This window comes from Hypanus sabinus, chromosome 17 (assembly GCF_030144855.1).
Source record: "Hypanus sabinus isolate sHypSab1 chromosome 17, sHypSab1.hap1, whole genome shotgun sequence".
Classification (NCBI taxonomy): Eukaryota; Metazoa; Chordata; class Chondrichthyes; order Myliobatiformes; family Dasyatidae; genus Hypanus; species Hypanus sabinus.
Window position 1 is genome coordinate 47,672,562 of NC_082722.1, and position 16,491 is coordinate 47,689,052.

At 35.5% G+C, this 16,491-nt stretch overlaps 1 protein-coding gene across 1 annotated transcript in view; it reads left to right on the forward strand.

The window, feature by feature from the left end:
* Positions 1–16,491, forward strand: part of tdrd12 (tudor domain containing 12) — a 192,576-nt gene that overhangs the window by 155,546 nt on the left and 20,539 nt on the right. The window contains exons 28-30 of the mRNA XM_059992994.1: positions 3,322–3,411; positions 5,070–5,205; positions 13,510–13,693. Coding sequence (XP_059848977.1) covers positions 3,322–3,411; positions 5,070–5,205; positions 13,510–13,693 — 410 coding nt within the window. The remainder of the gene's footprint in view (positions 1–3,321; positions 3,412–5,069; positions 5,206–13,509; positions 13,694–16,491) is intronic.

Genomic DNA, 16,491 nt, shown 5'->3' on the forward strand with positions numbered 1-16,491 from the left:
TTGTTTAACATGACTTACATATTTTAACCTTTTTAGGCTGGTTATGTGATTAATATAGCATACAATATATGGGGGCTGTGGGATGCAAGAAGTGAAATTGATGGAGCTTTGACATAGATTTCTGATTCTTTGAACCATGGGTCATATATTAGAGGACTAAAGGATGGCTAAAGTTGTACCTTTCTTTAAGAAGTGCTGCAAGGACAAGACAGTGAACTATAGGCTGATGAGCTTTGCATCAGTATTGGGAAAATTGCTGTTGGGGACTTGGAGACATGATTTATTTACATTTGATAAGCAAAAGACTGATGGAAGATTGCATAACTTTGAGTGTGGGAAGTAGCATCTCACAAATTTGATTGTCTTTATTTTTAAAGAGAGGACCAAGAGGATTGATGAGGGCAAGATGATGGATGTTGTTTGCATGGATTTGAGCAAGTCCTTTGACAAGGTCGCTCATAATAGGCTGCATCATAGGACAAGTAGGCAAAATTGATTAGGTGGTAGGAAACAGTGGGGGTTGTGGAAGATCATTGTTCAGATTACAGGTGCTTCTGGTAAGTGGCATGCCACAAGAATCTGTGCTGGGTTCACTCATTTCTGTCAATGATTTTGGATAAGTATATAGGTGGCACGGTTAGTTAATTTACAGATGACACTAAATTTTGGAGTATGGTGGACAGAAAAAAATTGTTCAAAGTTATATCTGGATACTAATCAAATGTAAAGTGGGCAAAGCAATACCAGATGGAATTGAATCCAGATAAGTGCAAAAATAATGTATTTTAAGAAGTTAAACCAGGGAAGGGTATACACAATGAATGACAGTGGTGATACAGACAAAGTGTTGAAGAAGGTGTGCTTGTCTTTATCAGCTGATGAACTAATGAATTGAATACAATAGTTAGGACAATGTGTTATAGTTGTACAGAACTGCAGTATGCAAGTCTGGTTGTCTGGGAGGATATTGATTAATCTTGAGAAGGTGGCAGAAGTGATTCACAATGACTGCCAGGACTGAAGGTCTTGAGTTATTAGGTGAGACTGGATAAGTTGGGGGTATTTTCCCTGGAGCAAAAGAGGCTGATGGTCAGGCTTTTAAAATTATAAGAGACATAGAAAAATACAGCACAATGTTGTGTCGAACCAATTAAATTGGTAATCAAATTGCCAACTAAACTAATCCCTTCTGGCCTACCTAAGTAAAGTTCAAAGTAAATTTATTATAAAATTACTTGCACACCATCATATACAACCCTGAGATTAATTTTCTTGCTGCAATTCACAGTAAATACAAGAAACATGATAGTTCAGTTTAATAGTTTCAATTGTTACATTTAGTATCAGAGAACATATGTAATATACAACCTGAAATTCTTGTTTGTCAAAGACATCCACAAAAACAGAATGCCCCAAAGGATGTGACAGTAAAAACGTTAGAACCCCAAAGCCCTTCCATGCACAAGCAGCAGCAAGTCATCAACCCTCCCCCCTCCCCCAATTACTTAAGCAAAAAAAAATCAGCACCCTCCACCCACCAAGCAAGCAATAGCAAAGCCCCCGAGAAAGACCATGATCTGCAGTACAACAAAAACAAATCATTTACCCAACAATTCCAACATACCCAGGCGTGTCTGCTCTCTCTCACTATCACTCTCTCCACCCCCTCCCCAATAAAGGGACAGAGAGGTGTCACCTTTCACTACGAGAGGGAGAGACATAACAAAACAGCTCACTGATTTGTGTTAAAGTCTGACGTCACTTTTTCTGAGATTTTCTACTCGAGAATTGGCAACAAACTCTCCCCCACCAATGAGAGCAAGAGAGAGAGCGCAAGATTTGTCGAGTACAGAGACCCCGACAGCTGATCCACTATTCCTGATGTTCTGTTTTCTCCCACGATGCTTCATTTGGTGACACCAGCATAGAATTGACTCATCTCCAGGGCCGCAAAGCCTTGGAACACCAAAAGCATGCTTGTCTTCTAGGCCACGTCCTTGGAATATTGAAAAAACAGCCACAAAGAACTAAAATTTGAGTGTAGCTCCAGGTTGGGGTCTTTGACAGGACCCCATCCACCTTGAAAACGAAAAAGAGACAGTCAAGGTAGAAACAAAGCTTTTTCTACAGATGAGCTCAAAGAAGTTGTGGTCGAGCAGCATTATAGCTCCGTGCATATCTGCCGATGTGTGAAAGACAACAAACAGTGCAAATGCAAAAATTAAGAAAGAAAAAAAAGAAATAATAATAATATAATAAATATCGAGAATATGAGATGAAAGTCCTTGAAAGTGAGTCTGTAGATTGGGGGAAACAGTTCATTGATGGGGTGAGTGAAGTTATCCTCTCTAGTTCAAGATCCTGGTGGTTAAGGGATAATAACTGTTTTTGAACCTGGTGGTGTGGGGCCTGAGGCTCCTGTATCATCTCCCTGATGGCAGCAGTGAAAAGAAAGCATAACCTGGATGATGGGAAAGGCTTTATTCACTAATTTTTTTGTTGGATTTCCCTTTCAAGGGTATTAGTGTTTCCATTCCAGGCCATGATGCAGCTAGTCAATATACTCTCCACCGGGCATCTATAGAAGTTAGTCGAAGTTTTAGATGACGTGCTGAATCTTTGCAAACTTCTAAGAAAGCAGAGGCACTGCTGTGTTTTCTTCATGATGGCATTTCTCTGCTGGGCACAGGGCAGTTCCTCTGCAAAGATAATGTGAGAAATTTAAAGTTACCGACACTCACCACTTCTGCTGCCCTGTTAAGGATTGGCTTATTGGCCTCTGGTTTCATCCTCCTGAAGTCAATAATCAGTTCAATATCCTTATCCCTCTATTTTCATCACATTCATGTGCCTATCTAAAAAGTCCCTAAAGCATCTGCCTCCACCACCCCAGGCAGCTCATTCTAGGCACCCACTACTGTGTTTAATATAAAAAAATAACTTGCCCCTCATCTCTTTTGAATTTACCCGCATTCATCTTAAATACATGCTCTCTGGTATTAGACATTTCAACATGTCCACTGAAGCTCTCCCTCTCAGATCTCCCCTCAGTGTCCACTGCTCCAGAGAAGACGACCCAAGTTTGCCTAACCTCTCATTGTAGCACATGCCCTCTAATCCAGGCAGCATCCTGGTGAACCTCTTCTGCAGCCTCTTCAAAGCAATGACATACTGCAGATATGTCCTTACTGAGTCTAATAAAGCTGCAGCATAACTTCCTGATTTTTGAACTCAATGCCTCAACTATAAATCAAAGTTTAAAGTACATTTATTATCATAGTATGTATGCAGTATGCAACCCTGAGATTTGTCTTCCCACAGGCAGCCACAAAACGAAGAAACACTGTGGAACACGTTCAAAGAAAACATCTAATGCCCAACCTGCAAAAAAAGGAACAAATCATGCAAACAGTAAAAAATGAGCAAAAAAACATCAAACCCCAGAGACATTGAAACAATCCAGGAATGTTCACTTTAGTTCATTTCAGTCCAATTTAGTGCTGTGGTTTGTTGACTGCAGACTACAGAGCCGGTCTGCTAGTCACAAAATAACAATCTTTAAAAAAGAGTAACCAAAAAACAGAAACACATATAACATAAACTGCAGAGTCCAACCACAGCCCCAGGTTGATTAAACCTTGCCTGAGATCCAAGACTCCAGCAGCATCAAGCAAGAGGGACAGGTCAAATGCGGGCACCCTTTTCTAAGAGCAATGAGAGAGGGTCCAGTCAAACGCATGCACCTTCCTCTGGCAGCAGTAAGCAAGAGGCAGAAAGAGAGAACTGTCAAATGCAGGCAGATATCGCTGAACACATCCTCACCTTGTACTCTCGTTCTCATTGATTTCAATCTTGCTTGATACTTTGGCGAGGAACGGAGTCGATCATGGGCTCAAGTTCCATCTCCAGGCTCGGAGACAGCAAAGCATCAGATTGCTCAATCAGCTCGAAAATACACAAACAAAATGCAAATTACAGGTTCCAATAGTAACAGAATCCTGTGTTAATTCCATTCTCTCTTTCAATTTAAAAATCTGACAAATTCTTCATTTGCATCTATTTAGCTGATTTGATCTCTGAAGTTCAAGTAAAAGTATTCTGGCTCTCCTTTCCCCTTTAAAAAAGAAAGAAAGAAAGAAAAAAAATGCTTATTTTAGGAGCAAAATTTCTGATCAATTCATACCAAATCAGGCACAAATTCATTAATTCTGCAACATATTAGGGAAATAATCAGAAATTCTGCATAAATAACTTGTATATAAACATAAGGGAAGAAAACATTACAAAAGAATTTCTGATTTATGTCTTCATATTTGTCATCAATTTTGAATGAAGAACATTTTCCTATTTGTAACTCTTTCCCACTAGTCAATGAATAACAAAATATTTAGTATAAATGCCTAGATGAGGGTTTGGATCTACCAATTTGGTATGGTATGTTTTTAGTTCTGGCAACAGTATGTGGAAGTGCATGTTCCATTTAGCTAGTTACAATAGCTATTTTGTAAAAAAAAAAAGATGTATGATTTGTGCAACTAGAAGGAATCCAAATATATTAAAAATACTCACTTGAGTTTTCTCCATGTATTTGCATTCCCCAGGTAGCCTCTTTCTACATTCGTGATCACCTTGATACAAGTGATTGTTGTATTTCTTCTGGTTAGACCATGAGCTTTACCATTCCCCTCCTACACTCCCTGACTTCATATCCAAATTACTGTTTCCACCAGGCCAGTGGATTGGCCTTCCACTCACTGCCTGAAAAAGTAGCAGAAGCAAAGTATCTCATCACATTTGAAAAGTACATGGTTATGTATCTGAAAAGCTGTGAGCTGCAGAATTATTAATCTATGATTGAATTAAACTGAGCACCTGTTTTTAGAACAGGCATAGGCATGTTATACTGACTGGTTTCTTCCTACAGCATGAATTTTCTTCATTGAATTCTTTAAATTGTTTTTAGCATATTTGAGATCCTGTCCTTGGAGCCATTTGACTTTGCCCGTTAGTTTTCCCAAATGATAATTAATTATTATGACTGTACTTCACTGTTGTGCTATTTATTGTAGGCTACGTGCTGTGCACTACCTGGTGTAGACGCTGTGGAAAAAAACTGGAATTCAGAGATTAAAGAGTTAATACGGACTAGTTTTCAGGGCAAGGAACTCCAAGCTAAAGTTATTGAACAGAATAGAAATGTATCAAGTGAGTTGATATCAAAATTCTACAGTAGTTCTATTACATATTTCAAAATAATAATTAGCCAGTTGAGTTCTTTAAATTTCAAATAAGTTTTCTTAACATTATTGAAACATTTTGACTTGAAGTTTACTGTATTCAGGTTGTTCTTCCCCTAGTGGAAGTGAAGGTAGGAGAACTATTTTATTTTGAATCATGGATTTATTTTCTGAAAATATCAGTTTTAACATATAATTTCCTTAATTTGAGAGTTTTTAAATGCCTCTTATGAGCAAAATGTTATGTCTGCATTAGCAATCATTATTCAAAATCAGCATTCTTTTTCTGGAGGGAAATTGCAGATAGTCATTTGAACTAAAGTTTCAAGTAGCCAATGAAAAATTTTTATTGTAATCTTAAGCTACTTAAATATTATGAATTGCAGAATATGAAAGTTTACTTTTTGTTCCTCCCAAGTGTATGAATCAGTTCTTTGGATTTTACAGATGTTTGTGAATTGTTACTATCATATTATAAATATGAGATTAATGACAAACTCTAAGACAGTTTGTTGTAGTACTGTTATGGGTCTTGGAGTAAGGATACTTGGAAAGAAGGATAGAGATTTTTTTTTGAAATACAGTAGTTTGTATATGCAGTGCTCCAAAATCATTTGAAATTCATCTCATTCCAAAGAAAGAACAATGTATTGTAGGAATTGCATGCGCCAATGTAAAGGAGAATGAGGGTTATGTTTTTGAGTTCAGATATTACTATAGCAAACTTTCCACATTATTACTAGAGCATGAAATGTATCATGTGCTCAGAACTACTCCATTTATTCATCAATTCTACTTAGTACACTTGAAACAGTATTTAAAATCCTTATCACTTAAGCATTTAAGAGATCACAAACTATTTTCATTTAACAACTTATGAATAAATGTCAAGTTGTTGTTTTGACCCTGCTTCATAAGATTAAAATGGTTTTTGTAGAAAGTGACTGAATATCTTGTCCAATTTCAGCTAAAGGAATTCATGGTCTGCTTTAATTGAAAGAAGTACTGCACATCACAGAAACTAGCTATTTGACCAATAGCCCACGTTCGTATTTATTTTGCATTAATCCACTTCCCAGCCTCACTCCATCAATTTATAATTCACTTTGAATCATAGAAAAGTACAGTGCAAGCCCTTTGGCCCATCTGGTCTGTGCCAAACCATTTTAACTGCCACTCCCATTGACCTGCAGCTAGACCATTGCCCTCCATACTTCTATCATCCATGTACCTATCTGAACTTCTCTTTATTTATTTAATTTTAGAAATTACAAGGAATAAATGTGATAATAAAATAGTAAGAAAAATAATATTGACCCTCCCCCCTCCCCTTAACCCTCCCCCCTTAACCCTTATCTAAAGAAAGAAAAAAAAGAAGAGAAAGATTGCCTGGATATCGGAGGATCCCCATGTGCTTCATGGAGTTCAAAATAATTTTGATATTTATTTTTACTTTCCCAATTACTATAATTTTATCTTCAAAGGACCTGTGTATTTAATCCTATCTTTTGTAAGTATGGGAGCCAAATTTTCAAAAAATATATCATATTCATTTTTTAGATTGTACGTAATTTTTTCAAATGGTATACAACTATGTATTTCATTATTCCAACGATCCATAGTTAAATATAAATCAGATTTCCAACTAACTGCGATAACTTTTTTGGCTACTGCCAATACAATTTTTATAAATTTTTTCTGATACTTTTTCAATTTAAGTTTCGGTATTGTCCCTTCAATGTCTCCTAATAAAAATAATAGTGAACTATGTGGGAGTTGTACTCCAATAATTTGTTCCAATAAAAGTCTTAAATTTATCCAAAATGGTTGAATTTTAAAACAAGACCAAGTAGAATGTAAAAAAGTACCAATTTCTTGATTACATCGAAAACATTGGTCAGACATATTTGAATTTAATCTATTTATTTTCTGTGGTGTTATATATAATTGATGTAAAAAATTATATTGTATTAATCTAAGTCAAACATTTATTGTATTTCTCATACTATCAAAACATAATCTTGACCAGTTTTTCCATCAATTTTAACATTCAGATCAGATTCCCATTTTTGTCTTGATTTATGAATTCCTAACTTAATTGTTTGCTTTTAAATCAAATTATACATACAAGATGTACATTTTTTTAATTTTTCCTTTCTGAATTAATATTTCTACTTCACTAGGTTTTGGCATCAACATTGTTTGCCCCAGCTTTTCTCGTAAATAGGCTTTTAATTGAAAATAACAGAAAAGAGTGTTATTTGATATTTTATATTTATTTTTTAATTGATCAAACGACATCAATATACTTTCAAAACAATCACCTATATATTTAATCCCCTTTTGGAACCAATTATGTAAAAGTTTATTATCCATTGTAAAAGGAATAAGCCTATTTTGAATTAAAGTTCTTTTTGCTAATAAAGATTTCTTTATCTCATCGTCCATATTTACCTTATTCCATAAATCAATCAAGTGTCTTAATATAGGAGATTCTTTTTTTTCCTGTATCCATTTTCCCATTTATATATAAAATCCTCTGGTATATTTTCTCCTATCTTATCTAATTCTATTTTAATCCATGCTGATTTTTCTTCATCAAAAGAAGACGCAATAAATCTAAGTTGATTTGCTTTATAATAATTCTTAAAATTTGGAAGTTGTAACTCTCCTAAATCAAATTTACATGTCAATTTTTCCAATGATATTCTTGACATCTTACCTTTCCAAAGAAATTTCCTTACATACTTATTCAGTTCTTGAAAAAACTTCTGAGGTAATTGAATTGGTAAATTTTGAAATAAATATTGCAATCTAGGAAATATATTCATTTTTACAGCATTAACTCTACCTATTATGTTATTGGTAACATCATCCATTTATCAAGATCCTCTTTTATTTTTTTTAATAATGGCAAATAGTTTTGTTTATATAAATTTTTTACATTGTTATCAACTCTATACCTAAACATTTTATCCCATTCATTGACCATCAAAATTGAGTTGCTAATTGACATTGATTATAATTTCCTTTGGTGAGGGGCAAAATTTCACTTTCATCCCAATTTACTTTATACTGATAGTTTCCCATATTCTTCCAATCTAAAAGATAATCTTTGCAAGGATTGCAATGGGTTTGTTAAATAAATCAAAACATCATCAGCAAATAAATTAATCTTATATTCTTCATGATTAACTCTAAAGCCCCCAATATCTGGATCTGTTCTAATTAGTTCTGCTAATGGTTGTATTGCCAATACAAATAAAGCAGGTGATAATGGGCAGCCTTGTCTAGTTGACCTCGTTAAGCAAAATGGTGTTGAAATCTGACCATTTGTAACTACTTTAGCTTGAGGATTAGTATTTAAAGTTTTAATCCATTGTATAAAAGATTTTCCTAACTAATATTTTTCCAATACCTTAAATAAAAAATCCCATTCCAATCTATCAAATGCTTTTTCTGCATCCAAAGCAACGGCCACACTCATTTCCTCTCTTTTTTGTGCAAAATGAATTATACTAAGTAACCAAGTTATATTATCCATTGATTGTCTATTTTTAATAAAACCTGTTTGATCCATATGTATTAATTTTGGTAAATATTTAGATATTCTATTAGATAAAATTTTTGCTAGTATTTTAGAATCTGTATTCAACAAAGAAGTAGGCCTATACTGGTAACAAAACCAACTTTATCATTAATGAAAGATTTAAACTTAATTGATATATGGAGAAGAATTAATCCAAGAGAAAGAGATTATTCATTTTACTCAAACAGACATAAAACTTGTTGGTTTTAAAGGGTCTATCTTTTTTTGGCAATATAGTTATGATCGCTGTTAAAAAAGATTGTGGAAGTTTATGCATTCTTTCCACTTGGTATATTAATTCCATAAAAGGAGGAATTAATAAATCTTTAAATTTTTTATAAAACTCAGGAGGAAAACCATCTTCTCCTGGGGATTTATTACTCTGAGGTGATCCTAAAGCTTCTTCAACCTCTTTTAATATAAAGGACATATCTAATCCTTGCTGTTTTTCCAAATTTAATTTTGGAAGGGTTATTTGTGATAAAAATTTATCTATCTCAGCAATCTTATTTTGTGATTCTGATTGATATAGTTCAGTATAAAAAATTTTAAAAGTTTCATTAATTTCTAAAGGCTTATAAGTAACCTTATTTACACTTGTTCTAATTGCATTTATTGTTTTAGAAATCTGTTCTGTTTTCAACTGCCAAGCAAGAATTTTATGTGATCTTCCACCTAATTCATAATATTTCTGTTTAGTTCTCATAATTACTTTCTCTGTACGATATGTCTGGTGTATTATATTGTAGTTTTTTATTAACAAGTTGTCTTCGTTTTTCTTCTGTCATATCTCTTTGAGATTCTTTTTCTAACTTTATGATATCTTTTTCCAATTGATCTATTTCTGCTGCGTATTCCTTTTTAATTTTAGATGTATAACTTATAATCTGACCCCTTAAATATGCTTTCATCGCTTCCCATAGTACAATTTTATCCTCAACTGAATGTAGATTTGTATCCAAAAAAATTTAATTTGTTTTTTCATAAAATCACAAAAATCTTGACGTTTTAATAGAGTTGAATTAAATCTCCATCTGTAAATCGATTCCTGCTTATCCATCATTATCATTGTCATTATCAAGGGGGAATGATCTAACAATATTCTTGCTTTATATTCCACACTTTTCACTCTATCGTGAATATTTTTTGATAATAAAAAAATCAATCCTTGAATAAGTTTTATGTCTGTTTGAGTAAAATGAATAATCTCTTTCTCTTGGATTAATTCTTCTCCATATATCAATTAAGTTTAAATCTTTCATTAATGATAAAGTTGGTTTTGTTACTTTTAATTTTATAGCACCTTTAGTTGATCTATCCAGAACTGGATCTAAACAAAAATTAAAATCTCCACCTATTAATATTTTATCATGTGCATCAGCCAAGTTCAAAAAAACTTCTTGTATGAATTTTGCATCATTTTCATTTGGTGCATAAATGTTCATAAAAGTCCATAATTCTGAAAAAATTTGACAATGTATAATCACATCTCTCCCCAGAATCAATTATTACATTTTGTATTTTAATTGGTAAAAATTTATTAACCAGAATATATTATTTCAATGAAATCACTTACTCTTTTTAAAATTGTAGAGAATAAATGTTAGTTCTACTCAATCTTTCCTGAAAGGACAGGTATCACATAAATTTAGCATAAAAAATTATGCCACAACAACCACTCACTGTACATCAGCAAAATCAAAGAGTTAATTATTGACTATAAGGAGGAAGAAACCAGAGGTCCATCAGCCACCCCTCATTAGAGGATCAGAGGTGGAGCGGGTCAGTAACTTTAAATTCCTTGGCATTATCATTTCAGACAATCTGTCCTGGAACCCAGCATGTAACTACCATTACAAAGAAGGCATGATAAAGCCTCTGCTTTCTTAGAAGTTTTTGCAGATTCTGTATGTCATCTAAAACTTTGAAACACCTCTATAGTTGCATAGTGGAGAGTATCCTGACTGGTTGTGTCACGGCCTTTTATGGAAACATCAATGTCCAAGAATGGAAAAGCCTACAAAAAGTCATAGATACAGCCCAGTCTAGCATAGGAAAAGCCCTTCTCGTCACTGAGCACATCTACAGGAGTACTGACACAAGAAAGCAACATTCATCACCACAGACATTCTCTACACAGACCATGTTCTCTTCTTACTTCTGCCATCGAGACTGAGTTGCAGGAGCCTTGGGTATCACACCACCAGGTTCAGAAACAGTTATTACCTTTCAACTGTCAAGCTTCTGAAACCAGCACGGAGAACTTTATTCACCTCAGCACTGAATGTATGGACTCACTTTCAAGGATTTTACAACTCATGTTCTCAGTATTGATTTGTTTGCTTGGTATTTGCACAGTTTGTCTTGTTTTGCACATTGATTGTTTGTCATTCTTTTTGTGTAGTTTTCCATAGATTCTATTGTATTTTATTTTGTGAATGCCTGTAAGAAAGTGAATCTCAGAGCAGCATATGGGGACATATACTGTGTGTACTTAGATAGTAAGTTTACTTTGAAGTAAGAAAAACGTCTGATCTCCAGCCTTCAGTTGTTTCCTGTACCCATGAATTTTGAAATATTGGGTTTTATTTCCACAGCCCTTCATAAGTGACATTTTGGCTTTTCACCCTATATGAAATGTACAGTGTGCAAAATGCTAAATTAAGTAAGCAACTAACAAGCCTGTTGGATTATTGTCAACAGTCAGTCTTTCACACAGCATTTTCCTGTTTCCTTCAGAATCTTCAAGTTTGATTTTTATTTAATGTACTTAAAGCCAAGAAATTACAATCTGTTCATAATAGACTATACTAAGAGTGAAATTACAGTACTTATTTCCTTCTTGGCACTAATTTGATTTCACTGAGAATATTTCTGCTGAAATAGCAAACTGAAGGCAACACTAGCTATTCACTGTTGCTAGGAATCTGTTATAACCAAAACATATAAAAAGGCAGTATTTGCCTTGTACTTTTAAGAGTTTTTTTTGTTGCAACCAATACTTAATGCTACTATGTTGCTTGCTAGATCTCTGTAATGTGCACTTTATAAAACTGTCAGAATGCATTATATCTAAGGGACTAATGGTCAGAGAACTCCTGCAGCTTTGAATCAATTATTTATGGAATAAACACCAGAAAATAGTCAGAAGGGCTCTATCCTTCACCTTTGTTCATCTGTGTTTGCACTTTTGTAAGATCAGTATTTTATGTGTTGATGTCTGTGTAATTATATGAAAAAAAACTAACTGTTCTAATGCTGTTATACAAATCTGTAGAAGTCAGCAGCCTTTGACCATTTCTGTACTTGGTCTCAACCAAATCTCTACTACCTGCACCCTAATTCTTACTATCAAGATTACCTAGCTTTCTCTTGGATAGTCCCTTGAGATTGAAGTTGACTTGTTCAAGGATCACTGATGAGGCCATATGGGAACTGCAGTTCTTGGTGGTGGTATCTCTCAAGTGCTTTAAGGTGCCTGCTGTAGATATCCCTGTTCTGAAAAGTGTATAGGAGAGCAGGTGTCACTACAGCACAGAAAATCATTAGTTTTGTTCAGATTCTCACTGTAAAATTTATTTTAGTTGCAGCAATATCAGGTTTAACCTTTCAAAGCAGTTTCAGCCTCTTCAGACTCTTGCCCTCACACCAAACCCTGCTTCCAGCCGCAAACCTAATCAGATTCCTGACCCTTGCTGTTGCTGACCCTGGCCCAGTTCCGATGACACACCTGATCCACACCCCCAGAAACCATATGGCTATCTTTGTAGGTATACAGATCCATGGATTGTAGATCTATGTATTACATGGAAATTAGGTACTAATGAGTGCAAGATGCCAAACCATTGAGACCACACAGTTAGATACAAGAGATCAAGATTTATTAACTCACCCACATGTATTAGCTTTAGAAAGTTTGTCTCCTCAAACTTTTTGGAGCATTTTGTGCGATCGTGATGTGCTCCATACCTTAATTCATCATTTCCAACATTTATGTACTTGAATTTTATTTAACAAATTCAATTAACCTAACCTTAAACCTGGTTTAAAAATTTTTCAGTTGTGCAAAAATACTACCTGCCATGGCACAAATCCAAGTTTCAAGAAGTTATTTCCTCTTGTTCAGAATTTCTACCTGCTTCTTTCCATTTATCCGTGTGATTCCTTTTTATCATTTGAAATTTTTCAGTTTAATCAATGCCAATTTTCTATAAATGAGAGAATAAAAAATACTTCAATGCAACCTGACATTGCATTTGATCCTCTTACTACCAAAATACTATTCTACTTAATTTGTGCCACATCCGTTTCTAACCTAGTACATCATCTTTGAGGTACAATAGCCAGAACTGAGCACAGTGTCCAAACAGAGGCTGATCAGAATTTTATACAACCTAACGTTTTCTCCTCTGTGCACTTTGCCTCTTTGCTCCTTTTCCCCTTTATAAGTTATGTTTTGAAAATTCAGCCTTTGATTTTTATTAAGATTGCAGTAGCTTTTAGGCAGGGAGTAAGATAGCTAGGCAGGTGGTTTCCAGATGCGAATATGATGAAATTATGTTAATTACAAAGATGGTTTGCTTGGAGATGGCCCTATTATTTCTTATTAATGTTTTATAAAATAATGTAAATGAATAACTTGTTCTAATAAAATGTAGTTTGAGCATTTTTTTTATTTCAAAGCATCTTCATTAAAAACTGCAATTGTGGAAGAACTCAAAAACTTAATGGTGCAATATCCTGCTGAGGGTGTACCAGAATCCGATTACTTACGCTGTCTCTGCAGATTGCTAAGATTTTTATCTACTCCAAAAGAACAAGCTGATCTAATGGTTGCAATGACTCATTTGGCAAAGATGCAAGTAAGGTAAATATAAAAAGTCATTTCCACACCTTCAATTTGAAGAATATGTATACATTTGATCATATTTTGACTTTTTATATTGGTTGAACTTTTATTTCCTATATTTACTAAATATAGCAATGAATAGCTCATGGAGGAAATACATTGGAAAGCATTTTAAGCAATTTGTGAAATCTGCTAACTAGGCTGTGCAGTTGCAGTATGAAATGTATGATTCCAAAGTCTATTACCAAGTCATTGACAGGAATAAAACAAATGGCAGGATATTTACATATGTACTCACTGTTGTTGATGAATTCTGAATGAAAGCATGACCCAGAAAACATACTGGAAAATTCTCCTGAATTGAGCTACTGTATTCAAACAGTTTGTTTAATAATTTGTAAATAACACTTTAAAAATAAAAACACTTTTCCCTTTTTTCTTACTTTTCCCTTTTGTAAGACTTTGCCCAGCAGGCATTAATGGAGAGCATCATTAAGGAGGCAAAGTCTAGCATTCACTTCTTTTAAAAACATATCACTAAATAGTGATCAGAATTCTGAAGCTTGATTTCTCCTTCTCCAGCCTTTGTTTTGGAGGCCACTTTGTAATGTTGTCTGAATGTGATCAACCAATCTAAAATAAACCAAGAAAATAACTCTAGCCTACAAGAGGAGAGGCTGTGTTTGATCTGGTATTGGGAAATGAACCTATCAGGTGTCAGGTCTCTCAGTGGGAGAGCATTTTGGAGATAGTGATCACAATTCTATCTCCTTTACCATAGCACTGGAGAAGGATAGGAAGAGACAGATTAGGGAAGTGTTTAATTAGAGTAAAGGGAAATATGAGGCTATCATGCAGGAGCTGGGAAGCATAAATTGGAAACAGATATTCTCAGGGAAATGTACGGCAGAAATGCGGCAAATGTTCAGGGGATATTTGGGGTTCTGCATAGGTACAATGAGACAAGGAAAGGATGGTAGGGTACAGGAACTGTGGTGTACAAAGGCTGTTGTAAACCTAGTCAAGAAGAGAAGAAAAGCTTACAAAAGGTTCAAAAAACTAGATAGTGATAGAGATCTAGAAGATTATAAGGCTAGCAGGAAGGAGTTTAAGAATGAAATTAGGAGAGCCAGAGGGGGGCATGAGAAGGCCTTGGCGGACAGGATTAGAGAAAACCTTAAGGCATTTTTACAAGTATGTGAAGAGCAAGAGGATAAGATATGAGAGAATAGGACCAATCAAGTGTGACAGTGAAAAAGTGTGTTTGGAACCAGAGGAGATAGCAGTGGTACTTAATGAATACTTTGCTTCAGTATTCACTATGGAAAAGGATCTTGGCGATTGTAGGGATAACTTGCAGCAGATTGAAAAGATTGAGCATATAGACAGTAAGAAAGAGGATGTGCTGGAGCTTTTGGATTGCATCCAGTTGGACAAGCCTCCGAGACTGGATGAGATGTACCCCAGGCTACTGTGGGAGGCAAGGGAGGGGATTGCTGAGTCTCTGGTAATGATCTTTGCATAATCAATGGGGACAGGAGAGGTTCTGGAGGATTGAAGGGTTGCAGATGTTGCTCCCTTATTCAAGAAAGGAAATAGAGATAGTGCAGGAAATTATAGACCAGTGGGTAAATTGATGGAAAAGATCCTGAGAGGCAGGATTTATGAACATTTGGAGAGGCATAATATGATTAGGAATAATCAGCATGGTTTGTCAAAGGCAGGTCGTGCTTTACGAGCCTGATTGAATTTTTTGAGGATGTGACTAAACACATTAAGGTAGAGCAGTAGATGTAGTGTATAGGGATTTCAGCAATGCATTTGATAAGGCTTATTGGGAAAGTAAGGAGGCATGGGATCCAAGGAGACCATGTTTTGTGGAACCAGAATTGGCTTGCTCTCAGAAGACAAAGAGAGATTGGAGACAGGTCATATTCTGCATGGAGGTTGGTCACCAGTGGTGTGCCTCAGGGATCTGTTCCGAGACCCTTACTCTTTGTGATTTTTATAAATGACCTGAATGAGGAAGTGGAGGGAGGGCTTAGCAAATTTGATGATAACACAAAGGTTGGGGGTGTTGTGGATAGTGCGGAGGGCTGTCAGACAGAGGTTACAGTGAGATATTGATAGGATGAAAGACTGGGCTGAGAAATGGCAGATGGAGTTCAACCCAGATAAGTGTGAGGTGGTTCATTTTGGTAGGTCAAATATGATGGCAGAATATAGTATTAACGGTAAGACTCTTGGTAGCGTGGAGGATAAGAGGGATCTTGGGGTCTGAGTCCATAGGACACTCAAAGCTGCTAGACAGGTGGACTGTGATTAGGAAGGCATACAGTGCATTGGCCTTCATCAATCATGGGATTGAGTTTAAGAGCTGAGATGTAATGTTACAGCCATATAGGATCCTGGTCAGACCCCACTTGGAGTTCTGTGCTCAGTTCTGGTCACCTCACTACAGGAAGGATGTGGAAACCATAGAAAGGGTGCAGAAGAGGTTTACAAGGGTGTTGCCTGGATTGGGGAAGCATGCCTTATGATAATAGGTTGAGTGAACTCCGCCGTTTCTCCTTGGAGCAATGGAGGATGAGAGGTGACCTGATAGAGGTGTATAAGATGAGAGGCATTGATCGTGTGAATAGTCAGAGGCTTTTTCCCAGGGCTAAAATGGCAAGCACGAGAGGGCATAGTTTTAAGGTGCTTGGAAGTAGGTACAGAGGAGATGTCAGGGGTAAGTTTTCTACACAGAGTGGTGAGTGCGTGGAATGGGCTGCTGGTGGAGGTGGATACGATAGGGTCTTTTAAGAGACTCCTGG